The sequence below is a fragment of the Danio rerio genome, chromosome 21 (assembly GCF_052040795.2).
Source record: "Danio rerio strain M-AB ecotype USA chromosome 21, GRCz13ab, whole genome shotgun sequence".
Classification (NCBI taxonomy): Eukaryota; Metazoa; Chordata; class Actinopteri; order Cypriniformes; family Danionidae; genus Danio; species Danio rerio.
The window spans coordinates 2,202,501-2,218,137 of NC_141041.1; the positions used below are offsets into that span (position 1 = coordinate 2,202,501).

General features: G+C 37.8%; 1 protein-coding gene and 1 long non-coding RNA gene across 4 annotated transcripts in view; one reads left to right on the plus strand and one right to left on the minus strand.

Annotated features, from left to right (window-relative positions):
• Window positions 1-13,257, minus strand: part of onecut2 (one cut homeobox 2) — a 46,908-nt gene extending 33,651 nt beyond the window's left edge. Inside the window, exons 1-2 of one of the 3 annotated variants that reach the window (XR_015519797.1) lie at window positions 10,786-13,257; window positions 9,809-10,729 (exon numbers count right to left, since the gene is read on the minus strand). Coding sequence is in view for 2 of the 3 variants with exons in the window: in XM_087300532.1 (XP_087156658.1) it covers window positions 11,920-13,034 (1,115 nt within the window). In the remaining variant the exon portion in view is untranslated. Of the gene's footprint in view, window positions 1-9,808; window positions 10,730-10,785 lie in introns of those variants that run through there. The other 2 variants (XM_087300531.1, XM_087300532.1) reach the window with 2 other exon arrangements.
• The window catches only part of LOC147838686 (uncharacterized), a 1,589,207-nt gene that overhangs the window by 112,506 nt on the left and 1,461,064 nt on the right, over window positions 1-15,637 (plus strand). The window lies entirely within an intron of this gene.

Below are 15,637 nucleotides of genomic sequence, written 5' to 3' on the forward strand. Positions count from 1 at the left end.
TATTATTATAAATAATACTACAAGTACTACTACTACTATTACTACTACTATTATTATTATTATATTACAATAATATTATTACTACTATCCCTACTACTATACTAATAATAATAATAATTATTTTCTTATGTATCATCAAACACAGTTGGATATATATATATATATATATATATATTTTTTTTTATTGTATTATTGATTGGTTGATATGCAATAAAGATGTTTAAAAATGTTACATGTGAATATATTTTCTCAGATTGAAATATACGGAGAGTAAAATATATATATTTTAATTTATTATATAGGCCTGTATATATTTTAAAATTCATTCAATCAAAGACATTTGAATAAAAATATCTGTAATCTGTAGAAATATATTTCTATGTACATGGTATATTTTTGGTATCCGAGCGTCTTGATCAGCTTTAATGATCCACCGATTACAGCACCAGCCTCAGAATAGCCCGTCAGGAGTGTGTATATGATGGAGTCAGTCGCTCGGCTGCTGGGAACGTTCCTCCAGCGTCAGCTTTACTGGAACAGTTTAGGATCGGGTTCCAGATCAATGCCAGCTGGGTGCACACGTTTATGTTATTGTTGCCAGCATTAATGCCCTTTTAATCTTTAAGAGATTACCAGCATCGATCCGCCATCGGTCAGAAACACATATTTGTTTGAGAAAGTGACAGAACTCACACACATTACTGGACGACGGCACCAAAATAAACTGTGTTTTGGGTTTTTGATTCTGTCCTTTGAGGAGTGCATGAAAGGGTAACAGAACTCTGATTGGGCCTTAAAGATAAGCTGTTCCTGCTGATATTGGCTTATTATAAGGCTGATTCTAGAACAGCGAGTACATTTTGTGTTTCCGATATAGACCTGTAGTAACTGAAAAAAAAAAAGATTTGCTAAATTTATAACGTTATTTATATATTTATGCAACAGTTCTGTCTGGTTCTCAAATCTGATTGGCTGAAAGCCGTGCAATATTCTGCAATATCAGCACTCATACAGCACGGCATGCTTTAATTCCCATATATACACTACTCTTCCTAATACTCATGCTTAGTCCCTTATTTATCAGGGGTCACCACAGCGGAATGAACCGGCAACTTATCCAGCATATATATATATATATATATATATATATATATATATATATATATATATATATATATATATATATATATATATATATATATATATATATAAAGCAGATGCTCTTCCAGCCACAACCCAATACTGGGAAACACCCATACACACTTATTCATACACTCATACACTACGACCAATTTTAGTTAATCAATTCCCCTATAGGACTGTGGGGGAAACCGGAGCAACCGGAGGAAAGCCACGCCAACACGGGGAGAACATGTAAACTCCACATAGAAATGCCAACTGACCCAACTAGAAGTCAAACCAGTGACCTTCTTGTTAAGGCCACAGTGCTAACCACTGAGTCACCGTGTTGCCCTCTTCCTAACATATAATAATAATAAACACTTTGATTTGCATTCTTCTTTCAGTTTTCACTCAAGCCAAAATGCCTTTCGCACATATGATAAAGAGCACAACCTCAGATGCGTTATTATGTGTATATTATCACTGGTCATTAACCGATATATCGGCAAATACAGGTCATTTAGAGTCTGAACAATACAACTGAATAATACAGTTATTAGAAATGAGCTATTAAAGCTATTATGTTTAGAAATGTGTTGAAACTAATCTTCTCTCCGTTAAACAGAAATCGGTGGAATAAATATAAAAAAATTAATGTTTATCATGTCGCTAATAATCCTGACTGCAACTGTACAGTGAACCTGACAACATGCAGCTATTATAAAGTCAGTGTTTCTTTAAGCATGTGCCTGATGTCACCGCGGAAAAGCAGCCTGTCTCGGCGCTATTAATTTAGTCAAATTAAAGGTGACGTCTGACTGGAGCTCGTTCTGCGCAGGCAATCAGCCGTCCAGACACAGCCGACAAACAGCTTTATTAACGAAATGATCAAACGGGACAAGCCTGTACAGCAGTCGGGACGGAGGAGATCGAAAAAGAGAGAAGCGCAGGGTCCCGGCCTGTAAATGAGACCGAGCCGCAGAGAGATAAATATTCCTGCAACCCGTGCCAGACTGCATTCACCGAGACGTCTGTCTTTATTTGGGCTTCTGCAATGACTATTTCACTTTACAATTCTAGAAGAGACTGCGAAGATACACACGGCAAACCAACAAATGCGCTTGTCTGGTTTGTAGTCCAGAATTATCAGCCCTCTTGTATATATTCACCCAATTTCTGTTTAACGAAATGAAGATTTCATTTCAACCCTGAGCACGAGTCAATATCTCTGCCATATTGGTACAGGCTCCAAGAACAAAAGTCATTCAATCCTACTAAGTCAAGACCAAAGCCAATTTCAAGATTCCTGACGAGCCATAGATATATACATTAGACATTGTATATGGGCCCTGAGCATGAGTTAATATCGCCGCCATATTGGTACAGGCTCCTAGAACAAAAGTCATTCAATCCTACTTAGACCGAAGTCAATTTCAAGATTGCTGACGAGCCACAGATATATACATTAGATATTGTATACAGGCCCTGAGCACGAGTCAATATTGCCGCCATATTGGTAAAGGCTTCGAGAACCAAAGTCATTCAATCCTACTAAGTCAAGACCGAAGCCAATCTGAGGATACCTGACGAGCCATTAGATATATACATTAGATATTGAATACAGGCCCTGAGCGTGCGCCAATATCGCCGCCATATTGGTACAGGCTCCTAGAATTAAAGTCATTCAATCCTACTAAGTCAAGACCAAAGCCAATCTGAAAATACCGGATGAGCCATAGATATATACATTAGATATTGTATGCAGGCCCTGAGCATGCGCCAATATCGCCACCATATTTGTACAGGCTTCTTGAACCAAAGTCATTCAATCCTACTAAGTCAAGACCAAAGCCAATCTGAGGATACCTGACGAGCCATTAGATATATACATTAGATATTGTATACAGGCCCTGAGCATGCGTCAATTTTGCCACCATTTTGGTACAGGCTCCTAGAACAAAAGTCATTCAATCCTACTAAGTCAAGACCAAAGCCAATCTGAAAATACCGGATGAGCCATAGATATATACATTAGATATTGTATACAGGCCCTGAGCGTGCGCCAATATCGCCGCCATATTGGTACAGGCTCCTAGAACAAAAGTCATTCAATCCTACTAAGTCAAGACCAAAGCCAATCTGAAAATACCGGATGAGCCATAGATATATACATTAGATATTGTATGCAGGCCCTGAGCATGCGCCAATATCGCCACCATATTTGTACAGGCTTCTTGAACCAAAGTCATTCAATCCTACTAAGTCAAGACCAAAGCCAATCTGAGGATACCTGACGAGCCATTAGATATATACATTAGATACTGAATACAAGCCCTGAGCATGCATCAATATCGCCGCCATATTGGTACAGGCTCCTAGAATTAAAGTCATTCAATCCTACTAAGTCAAGACCAAAGCCAATCTGAAGATACCTGACGAGCCATAGATATATACATTAGATATTGAATACAAGCCCTGAGCATGCATCAATATCGCCGCCATATTGGTACAGGCTCCTAGAATTAAAGTCATTCAATCCTACTAAGTCAAAACCAAAGCCAATCTGAAAATACCGGACGAGCCAAAGATATATACATTAGATATTGTATACGGGCCCTGAGCGTGCGCCAATATCGCCACCATATTTGTACAGGCTTCTTGAACCAAAGTCATTCAATCCTACTAAGTCAAGACCAAAGACAATCTGAAGATGCTGGACTTGTGCGCTCTATATAAGTAAATAAAGAGACTAAGCCAAAGGAAAATTAGTAAATGAATGAATCAGGAAATGTGTTGAATGCATAAAATGGTTAAATATACCGTTTATTATTATTGTTTTATCCTAAAATTGTTGATGGTTAAATATAGTATCATTCATTCATTCATTCATTCATTCATTATCTTTTCAGCTTAGCCCCTACTGTTATAACTTGCAAGCAAAGATTTTAGATCCGCAAAAATGAAACAGAATCAAAAGTAAAATGAATGAGCGCACAATGCAAAATCTGGTGGTAAATGCATAAAACGGCAATAGTTTTTTTTTTTTTTTTTTGCAGTGCACATTTTTTATTAAGGATTTTTTTTAATTAAATGTTTTTTTATTTATTTGAAATCTTATTTTTTTTATTACAATGTGCCTAATTTTGGTCAAAAACTTAATACGTTTGTTTGAGTAATAAAGACACAAAATTAACCCTGGCATACATGAGTTCAAAACATTTCAACTCAGGGGGAACAAACCATCGTTATACAATGACTTGCCTAGTTACCCTAACCTGTCTTGTTAACCTAATTAACCTAGTTAAGCCTTTAAATGTAACTTTAAGTTGTACAGACGTGTGTTTTTTTTTGTGATTACATTTTTATTGATTTTACATACGAGTTGTCACCGCATCTTTACAACTTTCTTTCTAATAAACAAAACAAACTCCACTCCCCAACCCTCCCAGCCCACCCAACCCCCCATCCCCCAGCCATGCCAAAGTCCAATAGCATTGCAATCAAAACAAATAACTAACAGGAGACATATACATGCATACAGTTGAAGTCAGAATTATTCGCCCCCCTTTGAATTTTTTATTTTCTTTTTAAAATATTTCCCAAATGATGTTTAACAGAGCAAGGAAATGTTCACAGTATGTCTGATAATATTTTTTCTTCTGCAGAAAGACTTATTTGTTTTATTTCGGCTGGAATAAAAGCAGTTGTTAATTTTTAAAAAGACATTTAAAGGACACAATTATAAGTCCCTTTAAGCTATATATTTTTAAAGATCAAATAAATCAGTTATTAGAGATGAGTTATTAAAACTAATATGTTTAGAAATGTATTGAAAAAAAAATCTGCTCTCCATTGAACCGAAATTGGAGAAAAAAATAAACGGGGGCTAAAAATTTAGGTGGGCTAATAATTCTGACTTCAATATACTCACTGTAAAATAATCAGTAATTTTACGGTTTATTTCCGGCAGGTGCTGGAATAAACTTAAAATAACACATAGTAAACTACAGGAGTTTTTTTATCAATTTAAATTTGAGGAAATTTCTGTCATTTCATATCCATTATTTTACGGTAAATTACTGTAATTTAACCCCAGCTGCTGGAAATAAACCGTACTGATTTTTTTTGCAGTGTAAATATATATGAAGTGTTCAGATGCAAAAACCTCTAAATGCCATCTGAAAGGCTCTCTAAAAATGATCGTTTTTGTAAGCCTCCTAATGTTTATGTTCAGTTATTTCATTATAAAGGCATTGTAAAAAACTTATTTGTCACTATAGAAGTTAAATTACTGAGCCTATACTCACAGGGGTGTGCTCTGACTTCAACTGTATATTTCAATTAAAATGGAAAGCGAGTGCATGCTTTTTCCAAAACTAATATTGGATTTTATTTTAAATGGGTGTGTGTAAAACAATATAATTTGCACAATTAAATGATGGGGTTCTTCTCTATAGAAGTTGTTACTCCACCCTATTTAGAGCATCATTATAAGCGTTTTACGTTATAACTAATGATGGATCTGCGACAGAGAAACTACGGGTTTTGGGAAACACTCGTCACCATATCATTCTTTTCCCAACTGATGAATCGTACTATGATAGATCAGCTGCGAGTTTCACCATTGTTTGCGAAATGCACCCCTGTACATCATCTTTGGTCTGCTGCGTTAAATTTATTTTTGCATTTATTTTGCATTTATTTATTTTGCATATATATATATATATATATATATATATATATATATATATATATATATATATATATATGCAAAATAAATAAATGCAAAATTATTTTTATTTATTTATTTATTTTATTTATTTAGGAGGGCGAATAATATATATATACATATATATATATATATATATATATATATATATATATATATATATATATATATATATATATATATATATATATATATATTATTATTATTATTATTCGCCCTCCTGTGAAATTTCTATTATTAATATTTCCCAAAAGATGTTGAACAGATTCAGAAATTTTTCACAGTATTTCCTATAATATTTTTGCTTCTTGAGAAAGTCTTATTTGTTTTATTTCGGCTAGAATAAAAGCAGTTTTTATTTATTTAAAGCCATTTAAGGTCAATATTATTAGCCCCCTTATGCATATTAGTTTTGGATTGTCTCAAGAACAAACCACTGTTATAGGATGACTTGCCTAATTACCCTAACTTTACCCTAATTACCCTAGTGAAGCCTTTAAGTGTCTCTTTAAGCTGAATACTAGAGTCTTGGAGAATATCTAGTCTAATATTATTTACTGTCATCATGGCGAAGAGAAAATAAATCAGTTATTAGAGATGAGTTATTAAAACTATTATGATTAGAAATGTGTTGACAAAATCTGCTCTATTAAACAGAAATTGGGGAAAAATTATACTGGAGGGCTGATAATTCTGACTATAACAATAGATTTGTTGTTTTGATTTGTTAAGCAGTTTAACATTAGCTGTTTTTAAAGGTGCTACATATAAATAAAGCAAAAGCAAACAAAAGGCTGGTGCCGGGCTGCACATCTCTGCCTGTTTAACCCAAGACAAGGTGACGTTTTGTGCGTGGAGCTGAGGGTCACGCAGAGATTTCTATCAATAATTCATCGAGCCGCTGCAGCCTCTGTTCTTCTTTTCAATTCCCCTGCAGATCACATAATACCTTCCCCCAACCCAAAGCCATCTGTGAGACCAGAGCCTGCAGGGAAACAGCATTACAGCGCCTACGCCAGCAACATCTCACCAACATTCACACTTCTGCTTCAAAATCACACACAAAAAACACACACATTCATCAACGCAGCAATGATGCTCACACTGGAATGTTTAGATGCCATGTTTTGGTATGTCATTATCTGACGTGTTATTAAACACACTCCAAAAGCATTGAGAAAGCAAGCAAAAGAACAGTCTTAATGCAGAGCCTGTGTGTTTTTGTATTCCTCACATTTGGTCCCCACAAGGATATAAATACTAGTACATTTTAGATGCCATGTTTTGGTATGCCATTATCTGCTGTGTTATTAAACACACTCCAAACCATTTAGAAAGCAAGCAAATAAACAATCTCAATGCATGCTTTTGTCTCTTGTATTCCTTGGATTTGGTCCCCACAAGGATATAAATACTAGTAAATCTTAGATGCCCTGTTTTGGTATGACATTATCTGCTGTGTTCTTAAACACACTCGTAAAACCTTTAGAAAGAAAGCAAAATAAACAGTCCTAATGCACGGCCTGTGTGTGTGTATCTTTTATTCCTCGCATTTGGTCCCCACAAGGATATCAATACTAGTACATTTTAGATGCCATGTTTTGAAATGCCGCTATCGGCTGTGTTATTAAACACATTCCAAATCATTTAGAAAGCAGGCAAATAAACAATCTTAATGTACGTGTTGTTGTTGTTGTTGTTGTGTGTGTGTGTGTGTGTGTATCTTGTATTGCTCGCATTTGGTCCCCAAAAGGATATCAATACTAGTACATTTTAGATGCCATGTTTTGGTATGCCATTATCGGCTGTGTTATTGAAAACACTTCAAACTATTTAGAAAGCAAGCAAATAAACTATTTTAATGCTTGCGTTTGTATCTTGTATTCCCTGTATTTGGTCCCCACGAGGATATAAATACTAGTAAATTTTCGATGCCATGTTTTGGTATGCCATTATCTGCTGTGTTATTACACACACTCAAAATCATTTAGAAAGCAAGCAAATAAACAATACTAATACACGTGTGTGTGTGTGTGTGTGTGTGTGTGTGTGTGTGTGTGTATCTCCTTTTCCTCTCCCATGGTCCCCACAAGGATATAAATCCTAGTACATTTTAAATGCCATATTTTGGTATGCTGTTATCTGCTGTGTTTTTAAACACACTCCTAAAACCTTTAGAAAGAAAGCAAAATAAACAGTCCTAATGCACGGCCTGTGTGTGTGTATCTTTTATTCCTCGCATTTGGTCCCCACTAGGATATCAATACTAGTACATTTTAGTTGCCATGTTTTGGTATGCCATTATCTGCTGTGTTATTAAATACACTTCAAACCATTTAGAAAGCAAGCAAATAAACTATTTTAATGCTTGCGTTTGTATCTTGTATTCCCTGGATTTGGTCCCCACGAGGATATAAATACTAGTAAATTTTAGATGCCATGTTTTGGTATGCCATTATCTGCTGTGTTATTAAATACACTTCAAACCATTTAGAAAGCAAGCAAATAAACTATTTTAATGCTTGCGTTTGTATCTTGTATTCCCTGGATTTGGTCCCCACGAGGATATAAATACTAGTAAATTTTAGATGCCATGTTTTGGTATGCCATTATCTGCTGTGTTATTACACACACTCAAAATCATTTAGAAAGCAAGCAAATAAACAATACTAATACACGTGTGTGTGCGTGTGTTTGCGTGTGTGTGTGTGTGTGTGTGTTTCTCCTTTTCCTCTCCCATGGTCCCCACAAGGATATAAATCCTAGTACATTTTAAATGCCATATTTTGGTATGCTGTTATCTGCTGTGTTTTTAAACACACTCCTAAAACCTTTAGAAAGAAAGCAAAATAAACAGTCCTAATGCACGGCCTGTGTGTGTGTATCTTTTATTCCTCGCATTTGGTCCCCACTAGGATATCAATACTAGTACATTTTAGTTGCCATGTTTTGGTATGCCATTATCTGCTGTGTTATTAAATACACTTCAAACCATTTAGAAAGCAAGCAAATAAACTATTTTAATGCTTGCGTTTGTATCTTGTATTCCCTGGATTTGGTCCCCACGAGGATATAAATACTAGTAAATTTTAGATGCCATGTTTTGGTATGCCATTATCTGCTGTGTTATTAAATACACTTCAAACCATTTAGAAAGCAAGCAAATAAACTATTTTAATGCTTGCGTTTGTATCTTGTATTCCCTGGATTTGGTCCCCACGAGGATATAAATACTAGTAAATTTTAGATGCCATGTTTTGGTATGCCATTATCTGCTGTGTTATTACACACACTCAAAATCATTTAGAAAGCAAGCAAATAAACAATACTAATACACGTGTGTGTGCGTGTGTTTGCGTGTGTGTGTGTGTGTGTGTGTATCTCCTTTTCCTCTCCCATGGTCCCCACAAGGATATAAATCCTAGTACATTTTAAATGCCATATTTTGGTATGCTGTTATCTGCTGTGTTTTTAAACACACTCCTAAAACCTTTAGAAAGAAAGCAAAATAAACAGTCCTAATGCACGGCCTGTGTGTGTGTATCTTTTATTCCTCGCATTTGGTCCCCACTAGTATATCAATACTAGTACATTTTAGATGCCATGTTTTGGTATGCCATTATCTGCTGTGTTATTAAACACACTCCAAACCATTTAGAAAGCATGTAAATAAACAATCTTAATGCATGCGTTTGTATCTTGTATTCCTTGGATTTGGTCCCCACGAGGATATAAATACTAGTAAATTTTAGATGCCCTGTTTTGGTATGCCATTATCTGCTGTGTTATTACACACACTCAAAATCATTTAGAAAGCAAGCAAATAAACATTATTAATGCATGTGTTGTTGTTGTTGTTGTTGTGTGTTTGTGTGTATTTTGCATTCTTCGCATTTGGTCCCCACAAGGATATAAATACTAGTAAGCTTTGGATGCCATGTTTTGTTATGTCTCTTCTTTTATGTTTTTACACACACTCCAAAAACCTTTAGAAAGCAAACAAAATAACAGCGTAAATGCAAAGCATGTGTGTGTATATGTATGCATGCCGAATTCCTCACATTTGGTCCCCACAATGATATAAATACTAGTAAACTTTAGATGGCATGTTTTGTACACCCTTATCTGCTTGGTTATTAAACACACTCTAAAATGCTTTACAAAGTAAGCAAATAAAGTCTTAATGCACCACCTGCGAGTGTGTGTACATTAATCCTCACATTTGGTCCCCACAAGGATATAAATACTAGAAATTTTTTAGATGCCATGTTTTGGTATGCCGTTATCTGATGTGTTATCAAACAGACTTCAAAAGGCTTTAGAAAGCAAGCGAATAAAGAATCTTAATGCATGTGTTGTTGCTGGTGTGTGTGTGTATCTTGTATTCCTCTCATTTGGTCCCCACAAGGATATAAATACAAGTAAATTTTAGATGCCATGTTTTGGTATGCTATTATCTGCTGTGTTATTAAAAACACCCCAAAAGGCTTTAGAAAGCAAGCAAATAAACAATCTTAATGCATGGCCTGCATGTGTGTATCTTGTATTCCTCACATTTGGTCCCCACAAGGATATAAATACTAGTAAATTTTAGATGCCATTATTTTTTTGTTTTGGTATGCCATTATCTGATGTGTTAATTAAACACACTTCTAAAATCTTTAGAAAACGTGCAAATAAACTGTCCTAATGCACAACCGGTGTGTGTGTGTTGTATACCTCACGTTTGGTCCCCACAAGGTCATAAATACCAGTAAATTTTAGATGGCATGTTTTAGTATGCTATTATCTGCTGTGTTATTAAACACACTCCAAAAGCCTTTGGAAAGCAAGCAAATAAGCAGTCATAATGCACACCCTGTGTGTGTGTGCGTGTGTGTGTGTGTGTGTATGTGTGTGTCGTAGTTGCTAAATGACTAAATGTAAATGTAAATGTGTCTTGTATTCCTCATGCAGTGGGGACCAAATGGGGATATCAATGCTAGTCAATTTTGTAAGGACATGTTTTGGTCCCCATAAGAACACCTGCTCGTAAATAAGACAGAATGGAGTATTTTAAAAATGTAAACATGCATATTAAATTGCTGTGAGGGTTGCTTTAGGTGTAGATAGACAGAATATACACTATAGAAACATCATTACGCTATAGGAAAGTCCCTATTAAGATTGCCACGAGTGTGTGTGTGTGCGTGTGTGTGTGTGTGGCACAATGCACGCGAGGCATCAGAGCTGTCCATTATTTCAGTGAATAATTGTGCATCACCCTACAAATGAAAAATCAATACGCACCAAGCTTTTATTTTAATGCACTGATAGGATGCTGTTCGACGGGACGACAGCGTTTCTGACACCTACTACAAACTACACTGAGGATGAACATTCAGCTCTTGCTTTTTCTCCATCCGAACAAAGGAAAGGGGGTCTGCGCCGCCCATCGCTAGAGGGGGCAACAAGCCTGATGGAGCGGGGCAGGAGGGGAATATAACAGCCAGTAATTACCAACACATCCCTATTCAGCACCTCTCTGAAAGGCTTTTCTTTAACGCACACACACACACACAGGGAGGGAGAGAAAGAGACAGACGGCTCCTCCACACACAGCACGCTCAACTTGTTTATATCAAGTGTGTTTTCACGGCAATGTAAACAACACAAGCACTAGATTTAAATGCATTATGAATTATGCAGGAAAATAATGAGGCGTGCATTCTACACTCTTAAAAATAAAGGTTTCTAAATATTTTTGTTCTTCTTTATTGTGATTTTTAAAGCATTTCAAATGCAAAATAAATAAATAATGATGCACAAATTGTATTCAGCGTCATTCAAAGTCATTCCAAAGCAGAATAATTTAATAATGATGCACTAATTTACGTGCATCTTAATAATAAAGCTTTCCGAATATTGTTATTCTCCCATTTTTAAATCATCCAAATTTGCTCTTGAGAATTTCCGTCAATTGCAAGAAAGCACCTTTATTTTATGACGAGTGCAGCTTTTTTTGTTTTTGTTTATAGTAAACAAACTGTTCCACATGCACCCTGCCAATTGAGTTTAAAAGCAGATACCTTGTCTTACCTGCAAGCCGAAGGGCCGACATCCTCTGAAACTCGGGCTCCTGTAACCACTTCCACATGCGCCGAAAGGTCTCTCGGCCCGACTTGAGTTTACTCCAGGGTTTGGGGTTCCGCAGCAGGTCGGACAGGGTGCCCTGCGAGCGGCACAGCACCCGCTGCGCGAAGATGGCCTGCGGGATGCTGTAGCGCTTCAGCTCGGCCGTGATCCGCTGCGCCACTTCCTTGGTGTTGATCTCTTCCAGCTGCCCGGAGCCCGGAGCCCCGCAGGAGGAGGAGGAGGAGGAGAGCGGTCTGTCCCGGTTGGAAGCCAACACGGGCCCGTGGGATGGAGGGTGGCCCGGGTGCGCGTGCATCCCGTTGAGATGCGGCATCATGCCCGCCGCGGGGCCACCGAGGCCTCTGGAGAGGTGCTGGTCCCCCCTGCTTAGCATGGCAGTGTGCGCGTCGAAGTTGGAGCTCAGCATCTTGTCGTGGCCGTAATTGTGCAGCGTCGGCTGCGCGCTGTGTATGGAGCCCAAGCCGTTGCCCAGAGGGGACAAACTCTGCCCCATGCCGCTCATATCTTTGTGGTAGGGGCTGTAGAGGTTGTTCATGGCCGGTAGAGTCCTCTCGTCCCGCATGAGAGTGAAACTGCCGCTCACGTTCCCGGAGAGCCGCTGGTGGTGGTGGTGATGGTGGTGGTGCGGATGGTGGAATTTGTCGGAGACGGTGGAGATCGGCGGCAGCGGCTGCAGCGGGGTCAGCGTGGTGTAGGTGCCGCTCATCCCGGGCGGGGAGGTGTCGCAGGGCATGCTCATGGCGTGATGGAGCGGTAGGGAAAGCTCCGGACGGTACTCTCCCCCTCCGCCGCCTCCGCCGCCGCCGTCCAGTATCGAAGCCATGCTGGAGACCATCGCGGAGCGCGACGGAGCCACGCTCAGGTCCTGGTGTATCCGCAGAGCAGCCCCCGGGTTGCGGCTGTGATGGGGGCTGTGGCTGCTCATCAAGTCCTGCTCATGGCTTACTCCAGCATGTAGGCTGCCAATGTCCATTGTCATCTCTGGGTTCATGGCGTACGCATCCAAATCCTTGGCCAGGCATCGATAGGCGTTATAGGCAGTCTTCATTCAGTCCATTGATTTATGTCCAGCTTTGTGCCAGGGATGGGTTTTCTCTCTCCTTGTTATTTTTTTTATTACTAAGGCCTCTCGGTTTTTTTTCTTCTTTTTTTCCCCTCCTTCTTAATAAATAAAAACACCGATCTCTATCAGACGGGCCAGTGCTGATTTCTCCCCATGTCCGAGCCCTCTACTCCTCCTGCGTCTTCTGTTTGGGCAGCTGGAGGTGTTCGGGGTGGGCTTGCTCCGCGCGCACCCGACCCTGCTGAAAGGGGAGGAGCTTCGGTCTTGATGGACAGGCAAACGGGCCAGTCGCATTGCGGAGAGCTCGGCTCGTTAGTCTTCTGGCCAATGGCTGACGCGCGGACGCGGCTGTTTGGAGTCGCTGCCTTTGCATCTGGAATCTGGCGTCAGACGGTCCCTTTACTGTCACTCCAAACGGATCATTCGTTCAGTTCATCATCTAGCCTAACCCCAACCCCCTCCAAAAAAATAATCATACACACATACAGTCATTTAAAAAGAATCAATCAGGCCAAATACTGTGCGATGTATCTGTAAAACGGAAATTTTACATTTGTACATGTATAATGCAAATCTATCTATCTATCTATCTATCTATCTATCTATCTATCTATCTATCTATCTATCTATCTATCTATCTATCTATCTATCTATCTATCTATCTATCTATCTATCTATCTATCTATCTATCAGAATTAATTAAAAAACAACTGCGCACTTGCGTAAATGTTGAAAGTTACACCATTTTCGAACAAACAGATAATCCAAGACTGCTTCTTTACATTAATATTTAAATAATTAATTACTATATGCATATTACATTCAAAATACTGCAAACTTGTAAAGCTAATAAATTTAAAACAACACGATGTAAACCAGTGCCCAAAATTCTTGTTTATGATTAAGAATAAATTTGCGCGATGCTGTTTTAATTCTGTATGCACACACTCCTAAATTTAGCGAACAAACAAACAAAAAAATAATCAGCATTTTTTAAAATTCTACTCAGTTTCAGAGAACTACAAATCACATCTTTTGAGTCAAATCGATCAACCCACAGCAAGTTTTCCGCCTTGAAGTGATTCAGAAGTAACAGATTTCTCCAAAGCCGGTTGCTATTTTGTTTGGAGGATGCGCAGATGTTGCTTTTGTTTAAAGCGACTGTAATTAAGGATGAGCGACAGAAGTCTGAAAAGCGTGACCTATTTTTCTTTTGATCAGCTGTCAGAGGAGGAGCAGGGGCCCCAGTGTCCTCCCCGGCCCTTCAGCTGCCGCAAATTGGAGGAAAAGTGTCCGCGTGTACCTGCCAGAGAAGCGGAGGAAACTCAAGACGGACAACAGAGTTTGATTCCTGCTCTGATGCTTTTGTGCAGCTCTGCTTTGGCACACTCCAACTAATGCGAAGAATCACGGACTGAAAAAGGCCCTTATTCATGTCAAAGAAAATCGATATTTGAAAGAGAGAGAGAGAGAGAGAGAGAGAGAGAGAGAGAGAGAGAGAGAGAGAGAGAGAGAGGGAGAGAGAGATCCAACGTGGACTTTGTTTTCTTTACAAATGCATATAAAAGTTGAAATGCTAAAGTTTACTTAGGCAAGGCAAGTTTATTTAAAAATGCATATTTTTTACATAATGATAATTCAAAGCACTTTACTTAAATAAGTATAAAAGGAATAAATATATAAAATAAAAACAGGAAATAATAAGTATTATAGAGAAAAGGGGCATTGTTTAAAGCAGATGAATTTACGTGCGCGCACTCTTGTTTAAATAGCCTATTACTTCTATTTAGGACTTTATATATTAATAATTATTTAATTTGGTTATAATCCTGCTGTTTTAGTTGCTTAAAATCGAAACATATATTTAACTAAAAGGAAAATAATTAATAAATAATTTGTTGCAAGTTATTAATGTTAAAGAAAAGTGTAGCTAGCTGATAGTACACTACTTTATAAACAACAAGTTATACATATACACACACACACATATATATATATATATATATATATATATATATATATATATATATATATATATATATATATATATATATATATATATATAAACCATCTTATAGAATAAATAAAGTTAATCATTACTGGGTTGCAGCTGGAAGGGCATCCGCTGAGTAAAACACATGCTGGATAGGTTGGCGGTTCATTCTGCTGTGGCGACCCCTAATGAATAAAAGGACTAAGCCGAAGGAAAGCGACCAAATAAGTGAATAAAAAACAAATAGAAGACAATTAATTATTTTAAAAAATTATATATATATATATATATATATATATATAATATCCGTGTTGGCGTGGGTTTGCTCCGGGTGCTTGTTTCCCCCACAGTCCAAACAAATGCGCTATAGGTGAATTAAATAAGCTAAATTGGACGTAGTGTATGTGTGAATGAGCGTGTATAAGTGCTTTCCAGTGCTGGCTTGTGGCTAGAACGACATCCGCTGCGTAAAACACGTGCTGGATGAGTTGGCGGTTCATTCCGCTGTGGCGATCCCTGATTATTAAAGGAACTCAGCTTAAAATGAATGAATATATATTTAAAGGTAAATTACTTCATGCTACACTAAAGATCA